Source organism: Delphinapterus leucas, chromosome 11 (assembly GCF_059928025.1).
Source record: "Delphinapterus leucas isolate spDelLeu-1000000601 "Yukka" chromosome 11, BTC_Dleu_Yukka2, whole genome shotgun sequence".
NCBI lineage: Eukaryota > Metazoa > Chordata > Mammalia > Artiodactyla > Monodontidae > Delphinapterus > Delphinapterus leucas.
The window spans coordinates 6,906,067-6,920,329 of NC_143139.1; the positions used below are offsets into that span (position 1 = coordinate 6,906,067).

Sequence of the window (14,263 nt, forward strand, 5' to 3'; positions counted from 1 at the left end):
CCCACAGTCCAACCCACAGCCCACACTAACCCCGGTGGTCCCAGTTAGGGAAATGGGAAGCCAGACCCTTATAAAAGGGTGAGAGGGAGGGTCCTAGGCTCTCTCCAGGGCGGGGATAAAGGACAGTGGAGGGGCTGGTCCCCTGTGGGGCTGGAGTGGGGGGAGTGGCCCTCCTCAAATCCCCATATAAGGCAGGGCAAGCAGTTAGGCTCCTGGATTGGCTGATTCAAATGAGCATTCCACCTGGCAACAGAGTTTCTATTGGCTCTCAGGAAAAATAGGAGGAAGGTGGATGGAGGTTGTTGGTGGCGGTGATTGGAGGGGGGGAGGGGAGTGGAGATGACCGGAGTGGGGGGCGGTTACCAGGGCAACAGGGTAAGAGCCCAGCAGGGTGTCCGAGACAGCAGGCGGGGCTGCTAGGTGGAGAAGGGGGGAAGAGGAAAGGAGGGTGGGAGGGAGAGGAAAGAGACTGACGGGGAGGGAGCGAGACAGGGAGACTGGGGGGGGGGAAGGGGGAGGAGGGGGGAGAGGGAGATAAATGAAGCAAGAGAGTACAGAGATAGAGAGGGTCAGAGATCGCTAAAGACATCAGCGAGTATGTCAAGAGAAACAGAGACAGAGATGGAAAGATCTCAGAGAAAGATGGACAGAAGTCGGCAAGGAGAAACCTGGGTGGGGCTCCAAGATTTCTGAGGAGACAGAGACTGAGAAACTGATAGAAGAGTCGAAAGAGAAATTAGGAGGTGTGGACACCAAGGGACCAAAAGATGGGGTATTTAAGCACTGAAAGACTAAATGGTGATGATTGGTCAGTTATGTCTTTTTTTTATAAAGAAAATGAAAATGATAAAAAGATGAAGACTAATGATAGACAAATACAGGAGTGCACATACACCAAAGATACATTTTTCCAAACCCTAGCCTTCCATCCCATCCACCTTCCTGACCTTTGCTACACACCCCAGGCCTCTTGTCCCCTCCTGAAACCCCAAGCTTCTCAAAATGACCCAAAGATACTGAGACTGAAGGAGAGGAGCTGAGGGTGTGTGGAACAGTGTGGGCTGGAACCCCCTGCAAAGGAAGCAGATATCATCCAGGAAGGCTGGGGAAGATGGCAGCAGAGGAAAGAGAAAGACCAAGAGAGGGAAAATGTGGGTAATAAGGACATGAAGAGGAGTTGAGGAAAATCAGCTAAGGATATAGGGCCGGGTGACAGACTCAGATGAGACAAGAACAGTGTTGTCTGGAGAGAGAGGGAAGGCAGAGATGGACGGTAGAAGAGGGCAAGTGAGAAGTGGAGAGATGGAAGGTAGAAGAGGGCAAGTGAGAAGTGGAGAAGGGGCGACAGAAGAAGAGAGTTGTGAGACAGAAATGGATGAGGAGGGGTGAAGATAGAAGGACCAGGCAAAGAAAAGTGAGGTGGGATGGGCAAAGAAGAAGGGTCGAAGATGGAAAAGGGGAAAGGAGATTGGAAGGCCTCTGACTCCCCTCAGATCACAAGCGAGAGCCCGGAAGGGAGGAACCCAGCAGGGGTCACAAAAGTCAGCCTAGGGCAGGACGAAGGGTGGGCGGCCCTTTCTGCTCTCTCAACCCCTCCCAAGGCCACCCAGGGAACGTAGATGCCGCAGGAGAGGGGAAATCCAGCGAGATGTGGAAGTAGCTTCCGCCCTCTTCCTCCTCTTTAAGCTTTTGGTTTCTCTAATACCTGCCCGGCCTTTCCATCTGCTTCCCCCCCACCCCACCCCTTGGCAAAAATCTCGAGGCTATTGGTGGGGTGTCTGTAGGATCCAGGCCATCCCTCCAGCCCGCCCCCAAAAGACACACTCCACATTCGCCGGCAGTAGGTCGGGATTCGGAGAGGTACCTCCCCGCAGGAACCCCACCCCTTCCCACCTCCTCGCCCCACTCCTCTCGCCGCGACCGTAGTCTCTCCATTTCCCCCTCCTGGTGTAGTCCTCCCTCTCGCCTCTCGCGCGCTCCCTCCCCTCGCTTTCATCCTCCTATCCCCACCTCTCCAACCTCCGCTTTCATCCTCCTCCCCTCTCTTCTCCTCCCCGCTCCCGCCTGCCCCACCCCTGGGAAGCCCCTCCCGTCGGGCAGCGCCGCTTTATAAGCGGGTTCCCTGGCCGGGGGCGGCAGCGGCTGGTCGGCGGCAGCTCTGCGGGTGTGGGGGCGGCGAGCCGAGGACCGAGCGACCGCGGCCGGAGCGCGCCGGCCACCGCCCGCACCGCCCTTCCGCCCGCCCTCCGGACGGCCGCAGCCCTGCGGGTCTCCGCTCCAGACCCACCCCCGCCCCACCCCGCGCGCCTCTGCCGCCTCTTCCTGAGCCCCAGCTTGCCGAGCGGCCGCCGCTGCCGCTGTCGCCGCCGCCGCCGCCACCGCGCCAGGTTCCGGCCGCGGCCACCCTCCGCCGTCCAGGGCCCTTCCGTCCCGGCCCCGGGACCCCGACTCCCCGCCAGCCCCGGCCCCGGCCCCGGCACCATGTCGGAGAAGAGCGTGGAGGCAGCGGCCGAGTTGAGCGCCAAGGTACGGGCGGGGCCGGCGGCGGCCCGGCCTCCGCACGCCCCCCGGGCTCCGCGCAGTCGTGCGCCCCAGGTCGCCCCCGACGGCCGCAAACTGCTTGCCCGGGTGCAGGGTCCCGGTGGACCCCGCTCCGCCCTCCCCCCGCGCCCCAGCCTGGCGCTGCCTGCCCCGCTCCGCGCGGCTCGCGCCAGCGCCCTCTAGCTTCCCGAGAGCCGTGCGCCCGGCTCCCGGCCTGGCCGCTCCGGCCCCGCGCCGTCCCCACCCCTCTCCGGCCCCGGCTCGCGCGCCTCCACCCCGGCCGGTGACCGTCGGAGCTCTGCGCGTCTTATCTACCCTGCCCCCTCCCCCGCGCCCCTCTCCGGCGCCCCGTCCCCTGTCTTCCCTTCCAGTCTGACCTCACCTTTCCTCCGCTAAGCGGTTTGAGAGCCTCCGGTGTAAACAGGACTCTCCAGGGAGGCTGTTCCTCTCGGCCCCTCCCCTCGAGGCCCAACCGACTCTTGCTTCTCTCCTCCGACAGCTACTGCCTCTGTCTGTTTTCTCCTTCCCTCCTTTCCTTCCATCTGAATCCACTCCTTCGTCCACTGGCCTTCAGCTCTCTTAGTCTGCATAGCCCTTCTCCAGCGTCTCCCCCCACGCTTAAAGAATCTTGAATTCCTAAAAACCAGAAGGGGGTCGGGAACAGCCTTCGAAAAACCTGGGGCCCAGCATTGCATGGCATTGCATCGCGCTGCCCTTGCTCCCGTCAGCTCCCTCCCTGGCCCCATCCCTTCGGCCTTGCCTCTCTTCCAGCCTTTCTCTAATTTCCCTAGGGAACCTGCTGAGTGTCGCTTGGGGAAATTAATTCGGCCAGGGTTTGGGGGCTGGGAGCCCGACCTTGGGTGGGGGGGTGATTGCTGAGGAGGTCACAGAGGTCTCCTGGAGGCCGGTGAAGTGAAAGGGGGAACCAATGGGATTCGAGGCAGTGGGAGACAGGGACTCCGTGTGAGATCTGACAAGGTGTGCTGAGCGGCCCTCCGGTGGGCTGTGCGGTGGCATGTGACTTCACTGAGTAGGTGTCTTTGTATGTCTGAAATCCAGCGAGTGTGTGGGACTGCCCGTGTCAGTTACATGTGTGCGTGTGGAGACGTAGCTGTTCTGGAACCGTGTGGCTGCTTTGTGAGTGCCGAGTGGCTCGGCACTTGTGCTGTCTCAAGAGTGTATGCCAGCATGCCCAAACACCGGGCCATGTGTCTCCGGATCGCGTGGGCGCCCCTCTGTAGCTGTGCGTGTGAATCAGTGTCAGCCTGTGTCAGTGTGTGTGCCCATGTTGAGTAAATGAGGCCAGAGAGCTGCCTAGCACAAGACCTAGGTCACATACCCTCCTGGAAAAGGGATCATGGAAGGACAGTGACCAGAAGGACAGGACCAGACAGGGGAGGAGAGGGCCCGGCCCCTTGGACTTTGGCCTCTGGTAGACTCCCTCCCTCCCTGGCACTCACTCTCCTTTCCTCCATCAGCCCCGATGAGAAACTCAGGCCAGGGCCGTGCAGACCTGGTGCTGGGGCCCCCAGAGAGAAGCTGACGATCCCCTGGCTCTCCAGGCCCAGGATGTAGGGGAAAGCCCACCAGGTAGTAGAAATGCCATACCGACCATGTGGCAGAGAAATGAGGACAGCGAAGTGGCATGAAGAAACCTAGCTGGAGTGAGAGGGGCAAGCGTTTTGCGCTCCCCATAAAGGGAGAAGGGAATTGAGCGTCCCTCCAGGCCAACCACCCAGCACCAAACCTCTCTCCTGTCCCAACCCTGTTCCAGAAAGGACACACCCTCCCAGGGTGATCTACTCACCCAGAAAACTTCCATCCCCATGGAATCGGATACACAGAGTTGCACACCAACACCAGATCCGATCCGATCACACAGAGACACCACAGTGCCTGCCAAGGGGTGGGGTAGAGAGAGGACTGGAATCTCAATTGGAAGGGCCGGTGTGGTGTCCCGAGAGAGGGGACTCTTGTGAGCACCTCCCTGGGCCACATCACATCAGGACAAGACATCAAAGGTGTGCCTGCTGGAGTCTTGGGAAGGACAGAGGGGCCGTGTGGAGGGAGGGGACTCTACACAGGGACCTTCCCCTCTACTTTCCCATCCCGCCCACACAGACCTTGTCTGTCTCTTCGTCTGCCAGGTCCCAGAGTCTTTCCCTTCCACGTTTCCCTTACCCTACTTCCCCTACATCCCCCCTGGCAACGGTGACTCCTACCCTTCTGCCACACCAGTGCACACACCACACCAGGGCCCACACCGTGCTGGTGCACGCACCATGGGTGGTCAGGAGGAGGAAGCCACCTGCACTGCCTGGGGGCAGGAGTGGGCAGAAGTGAGAGGGGGCACCGGGAGTCGTGCTAAAGGGTCTCTTCCTATTCCTGTAGCGTTGGGCCAGGTACGAGCCTGAGGATTAGGGGGGCACAAAGGCAGAAACAAAGGCTTTCGCAGCTGAGAGGGAAGCTGGGAGGGATGCCCAGGAGAGAGTACTCAGGAAAAGGCCCCAGAGGTAGACAAAAGGCAGAGCAGGGCCGGCAGAGGGAGGGGGCAGGCGAAGGAGGGACCTCCAGAGGGGGTGGGGCATCAGGGCTGCGAGCAGATGGAGGGGATTTGCTTTGCTGAGCTGAACTCTTCAGCCGGTGAGGTTGGGCAGAACTTGGTGGGGGTGATGAGCGCTTACCTTGGCTGCCTCTTCCCGGGCTTCATCACTTTTCTCCTCCCTCGAGTCTTGGGGAAGGTGTCTGGTCTCAGCCCCTCTGTGGCTGTGAGGACCCTAGGACCTCTGTTCAGTCTCTAAGCTGCACCGCCCACTTTCTCCATCTCCCACTCCTCTAAAGTCACTGCAGAGGGAGAACCGGGCCTGGAGGGACTTAAGGGCTGCAGATCGTTTGTGGTGAGAGGAAGGTGACCTGTCTCTCTCTTGCAGGACCTAAAGGAGAAGAAAGAGAAGGTGGAGGAGAAGGCAAGCCGGAAAGAGCGAAAGAAAGAAGTGGTGGAGGTGCGGAGGGGTCACCTGCCCACCGTGCCCCCAGCTCCCTTCCTGGGGCCCCGCCTTTCCCCGACCCCTCCCATCCTCGCCACCCCGCCCTCAGGCCCCTTACCCTTGGCGGGGACGGTGGGTGGAGGCACAGGGCCATCCTGACACCTCCCTCTCCTGTCCGCAGGAGGAGGAGAACGGAGCTGAGGAGGAAGAAGAGACCGCCGAGGACGGCGAGGAGGAGGATGAAGGAGACGAGGAAGGTGGGGAGGGGCAGGGAAGGCTGGGCTCAGAGGAACCGTCAGGGTGGGTTTGAAGAGCTGAAGCAGGGCTGAGGGCCGCCACAGGGGGTCTCTGCTGGAGCTTCCAGCCCTTCCCCAATGACCCATTTCTGGCTCCTCAGATGAGGAAGAAGAAGAAGATGAGGACGAAGGGCCCGCGCTGAAGAGAGCTGCCGAAGAGGAGGTTTGGGCTGGGTTGTGGGCTGAGGGGCTGTCAGGGATGCAGCAGGGCCGGGAGCCCTTTGGATTTGGACCTAGATCCCGGTGGTGCAGGGCGGGGGCTGGAGCTGGAGCAGCACAGAGGGCGGTCCCTCTCCCAGGTGACGGCTACCGCAGCTCTTTCCCTCTCCACAGGATGAAGCGGATCCCAAGCGGCAGAAGACAGAAAATGGGGCGTCGGCATGAGCCCCGCGCCAGTGGGCTGGGGGTGGGAGGCCCCTCGGGGGCCTGGAGGTGAGGGTAGGGACAGCCGAGCACAGCCGCTCTTCACCTGGTTCCCTGCTCTGGGCCCCGCGCCAGAGCTGCCGCCCTCCCTCTCCCCAGCCTTCTCATGCCGCCCCTCCACACGCTGCCCCCTCCATCCTCACTGCCGTCTTCCACCTCCTGACCTGCTCCCTCTGAGCTCCCCAGCTGGTCCCCAGTGGCCCCCTCCCTCTCCCTCCTTTTCCTCCATCCCCGCAGCCAACCCCACCCTCCTCTGGGAGCCTCTCCTTCCTAACCTCTGCATCCCAGCCTCACATCCTGCCCATCCCTACCCTGCCTGATCCCTGGGTCTCCCTCAGATCCCCTTCTCTCAGACAGCGCCAGGCCGGGGTGGGAACAGGGTTGGGGCCGAGCCCCACAGCTGCCCCCCTCCCCTCCCCTTTTTGTATAATTTAATAAAGAAACGGTCGCGCTTCTGTTTTTAACCTGTCTCCTGCTTACCCGGGCAGAGCGAGGAGGGTGGCCAATGGCACATTCTATCAGGACCCCTCCCCTCTATAAAAAATGGGCCAGCGGCACCCTCCTACCACCCACCCCGGGAGAAGACAAGAGCAGCAGCGCTCCGGGTGGACGGGGTGGGGGGGGGCGGTGTCTTTGAGAGCTGACTCGCGTCTTGGTTTTGGATTCTTGGGGATGTTCCTCCCAGCCATACACACACCCTTCCCTGCTGAGCCCGGTGGAGAGCTACCAGCCCTACTGTGCTGAACCAGGCAAAGAAACAGCCTCCGAAACAGGAAGTCCCGCCCCTGAAGCGGGAGAGGGCAGGAGACCTGGGTCTCAGCCTCTTTGGATGGAGTGAGAGTTGCCTGGCACTGAGCAGTGAGCTCCTTCCTGATCAAGCAGGGAGAACTCCAGGACCTCTTGCGGCTCCAGGCCTAATGCAAGTTCTGGCTCCGCAGGCTGGGTGGCGTGGGGAGGAGTTCCCCTCTGGCCTCAGCCTTCCTTCCCTAGTCCTGCCTCAGGTTTTCCCGAGGCAGGATCCCTGCTGCAAGATGTCTGCATTTTTCCGTATCACCCTTGCCCTCTCCTGGTTCAGAGCCTCTGGATTGGGAGAGCCTGGTGATTACACAGAGGTCTGAGCTGTAGGGGGTGTGTGTGATTCATTGATACCATTCATCCCCAAAGATGAGAAGACACCTGTAACTCACCCGGGGTCAGGGTCACACACACACACACACACACACACAGCTTTTGTCTTCACACTCCCTACCTGACCTTTAATCTCTGAGCCTGCCTCAGTTTCCTCATGTGTGCAATGGGGGATAATATTAGATTTCATGGGTTACTGTACACAAAGTGCCCACTACGATGCCCAGCACATAATGAAGGTACAATACAGTGTAGCTATTCTTCTCCCTGTGTGTGGGGTGCCCCTCTTCAGACCTACCATCTCTTAGGGTACAACAGAGCTTCTGGGAGTCATTGGATGGGTGGGGAGACAGGTAGACGAGGGTAATGAAGTTCTGGGAAGGTAAGGGAATAAGGGAGGGGATGAGTACCAAGGAAAGAACTTGCCAAGAAAGTATGACTGGGGCCTCGGGAGGCAGCTCAGAGATGGGCAAGTGGGTAGTTCAAGGCAGAAGAGAAGGGCAGAAGTTCCTCAGGAAAGAGAACAGTCAGGAGGGTGGGGGAGGAGTGGAGAGGGTGGTGGGGACACCCAGGACTGAGGAAATAAACAAGGGGAGCGCCATCACAGGGGTGGAGGTAATGCTGCTGGGAATCAGCCCCCTCAGACTTTCCACTGCGAAGCGAAACCGTGAGCCCTGGGGTGCTGGGGGGGGGGCAACGGGGAGGGGAAGTGCGAAAGGTGGAGGGAAGACAGAAGGACAGGGGCCAGGGCCCTGGGAGCAGCAGAAGGGCCTCTAGCTCAAGACAGCCACCTTACCTCCACTCTGCTCTCTGCCAGCACCCTGCCCCATCCCCCGGGACCCCCACCCCATCCCTGACCGCACCCTCCGGCTGCCCGATCTGCTGGGCTTTCCTCTAGATTCCAGCCCCTGGTCGTTGGTTCCTCCCTCTCTCTCCAGGCCTCCATTCCTCTTTTTCTAGATTCTCTTTCTCCAACACCCTCTTTGCAGAACCCCTCTTTTGAACATCAGTCCTTCCCCACTTTCTGACCTCTTCCCTTTGGAGGGCTGTGTGGCCCAGGGCTCAGAGGAGATGCGGGAGGCTCGGTTCCCGGTCTGGCTGCTTCTGCAACTGCTGTGGGCAGCTGCAGGTAAGGTGGGGACCACCCTCTGGGAGGGTTGACCTCCAGACCCACAGTAGGGGGTGAGGAGGGATTTCTCGATGACCACACAGATGCCAAGGCCCTTAGATTGGGTGGATTCTTCTAACGCCTTTCTTGGGGCAGTCCTTCAGCCCCCAAAGCCTCTCTTAGGTCTCCCGCTTGGCAGGGAAGGGGCAGAAACCCAAGGTCTCCCTCAGCCCTGTTTCTCCCTCAGAAAACACTGAGGCTCCTTCTCTGCTTTGAAGTCTTTTGGCTCATGGCCCCTCCCCTTGGCCTCTCTTTTCCTCCCCAGTGGAGGCTCCAGACCCTGGGGCAGAGGTCCCAGTGGTGTGGGCCCAGGAGGGGGCTACTGCCCAGCTCCCCTGCAGCCCCACAATCCCCCTCCAGGAGCTCAGCCTTCTGCGAACAAGACAAGTCACTTGGCAGCATCTACCAGACAGGTAGGCACCCCAGACTGCAGCAACAAGACCCCCAGCTCCAGCAGTAAAGGCGTGCAGACTTCCAGTCCCGGGCCCAAGCCAGCCCTCTGTGTTTTCCCCCCCGAGCTGTCAGTCCCTCTGAAGCCAGTGGCTCAGCCTCCCCTGCCGCCCACCGCCCCCCTCCCCGCCCTTCCTCCGCAGCCTGCCCCCCTCACACCTGCGTCCCCCAGCACGCCTGCCTCTCTCCGGTAGTGGATGGTGCTGGCCAACCGGAGCGGGGGACGGGACGGTTAGCAGTCCAGAGATCTTCCCTTTGGGTGGGCTTCCTCATCCTCAAAGTGTGGTTGGACGGCCTCTTCCCCGGGGTTTCTTCCCCTCGCATTTCTCAGTCCCATCTCTCTCCCGCCCAGTGAGCCCGCGGCGCTCTCCCCGCGGGGCCCGGGGCCCCGCCGCTACACGGTGCTTAGGCTGGCTCCCGGAGGCCTGCGCGTCGGGAGGCCGCCCCTGCAGCCCCGCGTGCAGCTGGATGAGCGCGGCCTCCAGCGCGGGGACTTCTCGCTGTGGCTGCGCCCGGCCCGACGCGCCGACGCCGGCGAGTACCACGCCGCTCTGCGCCTCGGGGACCGCGCTCTCGCCTGCCGCCTCCGTCTGCGCGTGGGCCAGGCGGCGGGTAGGTGTGGCGGGGCGGGGGGGACGGAGGGGGGAGCGGGGCTAGGAGGAGGGCGCCCCATATCCCGCCGCCCCGGAGGCAGGAAGGGCTGCGCAGAGGCTGGCTGTGCTTCTAAGGATGCGCCCCAGGCCCTGCCGGAGAGCCCCGAACAGAGGGGCGGAAGGGGCCGGCGAGCCTGCCTGCGGGGTGGAAGGTGCCCCCGGAGAAGCACGTGTGTGTAGGGAGGGCCCGGTGGACAGATCGTATCACCCCTCGAGCTCCCCTTCCCCGACCCACAGCGGGAGTGCCAGGGTGGAGGAGGGGATGCACCCCTTCGATGGGGGAGCGCGGGGCTGGAGTGACTCCGTTGAGATATCTGTAGTCTGTAGCTCAGGGTGGCCTTAGTGGGGATCCTAAAGCAAGGCCTGGAGAAGGGGAAGCGTAGACCAAGCCCAGTGAACTGGAGGCAGGGGGCAGGGGAAGTAGGCAGGGGACTCTTGGGTATGCATTTGAAGCACCTCCAGGGGCCAGGCCCTGGGCTGGGTGGGTGGGAGGACGGTTGGGAGAGAGAAGACAAAGAGATCTACAGCCAGGTGCCTGTTTCCAGGAGCTTCCAGCTTAGCTGGCCCGATGTGTTGGGAAAGTGGGCCTGATCAACCTTCTCTGTCCTTGCGCAGTGACTGCCAGCCCCCTCGGGTCTCTGTGGACCTCCAGTTCCGTCATTTTGAACTGTTCCTTCAGCCGCCCTGATCTCCCGGCCTCTGTGCACTGGTTCCGGGACCCAGGCAGAGTCCCCATTCAGGAGTCCCCCCATCACCTCTTAGCCGGAAACTTCCTCTTCCTGCCCCATGTCAGCCCCTTGGACTCCGGGACCTGGGGCTGCACCCTCACCTACAGAGATGGCTTCAACGTCTCCACCACGTACAGCCTCACTGTTCTGGGTAACTCCTCCAGTCTGCGTTCACACTTGACCACAATCCCTTCCTGCCCCCCCTTCCCCCCGTCACCTCCCCTGGGCTTATGAGCCCCCAAACCAAGCTGATGGCACCTGTGATTGCTCTGGGCCTCACTGTCCCAGTCCTTTCTCTTTCTCTTTGCAGTCTTTCAGTGGCTTTTCCCTTCTAGCTTTTCCCTTGGTCATCCAGCCTAACTTGCCACCCTTTGGTCTCCTATTGGCCCACGCACATTCGGGGGTTCTGAGCATCCACAGTTCATCCACCTTATTCTGCTCCTTAGCACTCTTCAGAGCTGGACCACCTCCTTCACCCTTCCTCCTCCCTTCCCTGCAGACCTAGCGCTCCAGCCCCTTTGTAACTTGGGGTTCCCTTTTCTTTGCAGGCCTGGAGCCCCCAGTCCCTCTGACAGTATACGCTGGAGCTGGTTCCAGGGTGGAGCTGCCCTGCCACCTGCCTCCGGGTGTGGAGACCCAGTCTTCCCTCACTGCCACATGGACCCCTCCTGGGGGAGGCCCCGACCTCCTGGTGGCTGGAGACCATGGCAATTTTACCCTTCTACTAGAGGCTGTGGGCCAGGCCCAGGCTGGGACCTACACCTGTGGCATCCACCTGCAGGGGCAGCAGCTCAGTGCCACTGTCACTTTGGCAGTCATCACAGGTCAGCCCCATGTGGGAAAGGACAGGAAGGGAAGGCTAGCTGGGCAAAGACTGGGCAAGTCCGCCTCATGATGCCAGGCCACTGGGCACAAGTTGCAGGGGGATGCCCCTTGTGGCCTCCTGTTTTCTCGCCCCCATATAACGAACAGAAACTGAAAACCTCCCCTGAGTCACTGGATGAATGTTCCACTCTTCCGTAAGGGACTCCCCTGCTCTGAATTGGGGGGAGGGTCAGAGAAGTTAGAAGGAGAGGTGGCAAAATTTGAATGGTTCAAGAGAAGTGGAATATAGTTCAAGAATCCGTGTCCACTTTGGAGCCAGGGCCTGGGTTAAAGTTGCAGGAAGTGGCCTGGATTGGGGAGGAATTAATAAATCCGTCCCTTAGTCAGCAAATATTTACTGAGCGAGGGCTTTTCAAGACAGTATAAAACAAACATAGAAAAAAAAACCAAACAAACTCAGAAGGTATGTGTTGATTGATCGGTAACTATCACCGCTTGGTTGTGTCTGCCGTACTCACTTATGCCACTGAATAGCACCACAGAGTAGGCAGTTAATAATGTGTATTGGTTGAATGAATAAATGAGTCTGCCAACAACACATCTCCTGAAGACCAGTGCTGGATTTCCACCTGCTTCCCAGGTATCTCTACATAGATACGGTATCCACACCTCAGCCTCACTCTGAGCCCCATCTTTTCCTCGCACCCAATCCTCTTGCTAAGTCACCTTCCCGTCAGCCACTCGTGCGCCACTCATCCTCAACTTCCTCCTTCCCAGTCAGTTACCACAGCCTACCAGTTCTTTCTGTCCAAGGTCTTCTTGAGGGTCAACTGTCGGGTCAGTTTTCCAAGCTATCTGCATGACACCTCAATGGGAGAGAGATTGTTGTCCCTGTTTTACAGAGAAGGAACCTTCCCGAAGTCACAGAGCTGGGAAGTGCTAAACTTGGGGCTAAACTCAGGTGTCTGTGCCAGCAAACCTTCAGGGGCCTGTACACCATGCTCAGCTCCAGGTCATTCATCAATTTTCTCCTCCTGCCCATCCCCACCGCACAGCTTCGAGATGCTCTGTCCCTAGATCGGTTGATCTGTTCTCTAGACATTCAGAAATGGGGCTAGAATGCATTTGGGGGACACAGATGTGAGCCACAGCATGGAAGCAGGAAAAGTGCAAGGTCTCCGGGAGGCCAACTCACCTGAACGATGGGGGGGGCGGTTCTGAGCGTTTGAGTAGAAAGTCATGGAAAGGAATCTGAAATATTTGTCACGTGATCCTTCGGGCCGTCCCCCGAAGGCAGTAGGGAGCCTGGAAAGTTTGGGGGCAGCAGAGTGATCTGACCAGAGCTTTGTCTTGATAAGATTAATGTGGCCATGACCCTGATCTCCTCCCCTCCACCTCACCCAATCAGAGCCCAGGTGAGTCAAGGCAATTGAGACTTGGGAGTCGGGCCTAGGCTTTCATGTAAGGGGGTCGGGGCCCCAAAAGATCTCTTCCCTTTAATTTTTTCAGTGACTCCCAAATCCCATGGATCACCTGGCAACCTGAGAAAACTGCTTTGTGAGGTGACTCCGGCATCTGGACAAGAACACTTTGTGTGGAGCCCCCTGGACGAGCGGTCTCGCAGGACCTCCGCAGGCCCCTGGCTGCTGATGCCGGAGGCCAGGCTCCTTTCTCAGCCCTGGCAGTGCCGTCTGTACCAGGGGCAGAGGCTTCTCAGGACCGCCGTATATCTCGCTGAGCTGTCCCGCCCAGGTCCGAGACCCCACAGCGCCATAGCCCCAACTCCAGACCAGTCACCTCCATCCCACTTCCAGACCTCCTCCCCACACCACGCTCGCTCTTTCTCTCCAGTCAGGGAGCTGACCTCCAGCTCCTGTCTAGGCCTGACCCACTTCTGCCAATAATTAGCTGAGTGACCCTGGACGAGTCCCTTAAACTCTCTGGGTCTCATTGTCGGTAACATGTGGGGGTATGGCAAGGTGTCCTTCCGGCCATGACCCTATGGCTCTTGCAATCCTGACCTCTCTCTGTAGGTGCCCAACGTTCCGAGAGAGCCCCGGGGGCCTGGGAAACAGGCCACCTTCCTCTCCTCATCCTTGGGATCCTCTTCCTCCTCGTGTTGGTGACTGGAGCCTTTAGCTTTCACCTTTGGAGAAGACGGGTGAGCCGGGAGCCCCCCTCCCCAGTCCTCGGTGTGCTGTCTGGCACCCCTTCCTCAGGTAGATGAGCAAGGTTGACCCCTGAACTTGCCCTCAGAGCCCACTCTCCATGAGCCTCTGCACTCCAGGGACCCCTTGTGCCTGAAGGAACCAAAGGAGGGGCTGAGGGAAGGCCTGGGACCATATGGGCAGGGAGGGGCCTGGGAAGGAATAGCTTATTCCCTTTCCCTTCCCCCTCCTCTTCCTCCTACCCTCCGTGTCTGTCTTCCCACAGCGGCGACCAAGAAGATTCTCTGCCTTAGAGCATGGGACTCACCCACCTCAGCCTCAGGGCAAGACAGAGGATCCGGAGCCGCAGCCGCAGCTGAAGCAGCCCTGAGCTGGAGCCGGGCAGCCCCTGCATCTCCGCACTTCAGTGCAAATAAACTCCCCGTCAGCAGCAAGCCTGAGTCTGGCCCCTTCTTGCCCAGGGAAGGTTCTGCCTCTCCCCAGCCTCTGGGGCTCCCTTCTCACACCCTGGCCTTCTGACCTACTTTCCCCAGGCAGTCGTGCATCTTCCCCTTTTCCGTTCCTGGTTTCTTCGTGATTCTTTCTTCCTGGTGTCTGTCTTGCTCTTTCTTTCTCCTGGGGAGTCGTTTCCCTGAAGGTCCGGGCAGCCCTCACCCCTCACCCCTCCAGCCGTCTCCTCCGTCCTTATGCTCACGCTGCTCTGGCTGCCCAGTTTCCTTTATATTTTGCCCCTCAGGCCCGCCCCACGCACGCCATACCTCAGCACTGTCCTTGGCCCTCTGGCGGCAGCGCGGGCGCGCGCACACACACTCAGCCCTGCCGGGTCGAGTCCTCCCGAGATGGGGTCTCGCAACCTTTCTGGGTGGCAGCCTCCGCCTCACCCCTATGTTCCGCAG

At 60.1% G+C, this 14,263-nt stretch overlaps 2 protein-coding genes across 2 annotated transcripts; both read left to right on the plus strand.

The window, feature by feature from the left end:
- Window positions 1–339: 339 nt before the first annotated feature.
- Window positions 340–6,711, plus strand: PTMS (parathymosin). The gene is made up of 6 exons (XM_022577433.3): window positions 340–375; window positions 1,954–2,526; window positions 5,472–5,543; window positions 5,710–5,785; window positions 5,926–5,987; window positions 6,158–6,711. Exons 1-6 carry the CDS (start codon window positions 340–342, stop codon window positions 6,206–6,208), a joined length of 870 nt encoding a protein of 289 aa, XP_022433141.2. The 3' UTR covers window positions 6,209–6,711.
- An 89-nt stretch (window positions 6,712–6,800) lies between these two features.
- On the plus strand, window positions 6,801–13,926 carry LAG3 (lymphocyte activating 3). Its single transcript, XM_022577420.3, has 8 exons — window positions 6,801–8,504; window positions 8,809–8,956; window positions 9,346–9,605; window positions 10,262–10,525; window positions 10,923–11,198; window positions 12,709–12,951; window positions 13,233–13,360; window positions 13,633–13,926. Exons 1-8 carry the CDS (start codon window positions 8,447–8,449, stop codon window positions 13,735–13,737), a joined length of 1,482 nt encoding a protein of 493 aa, XP_022433128.1. The 5' UTR covers window positions 6,801–8,446; the 3' UTR covers window positions 13,738–13,926.
- Window positions 13,927–14,263: the final 337 nt, after the last annotated feature.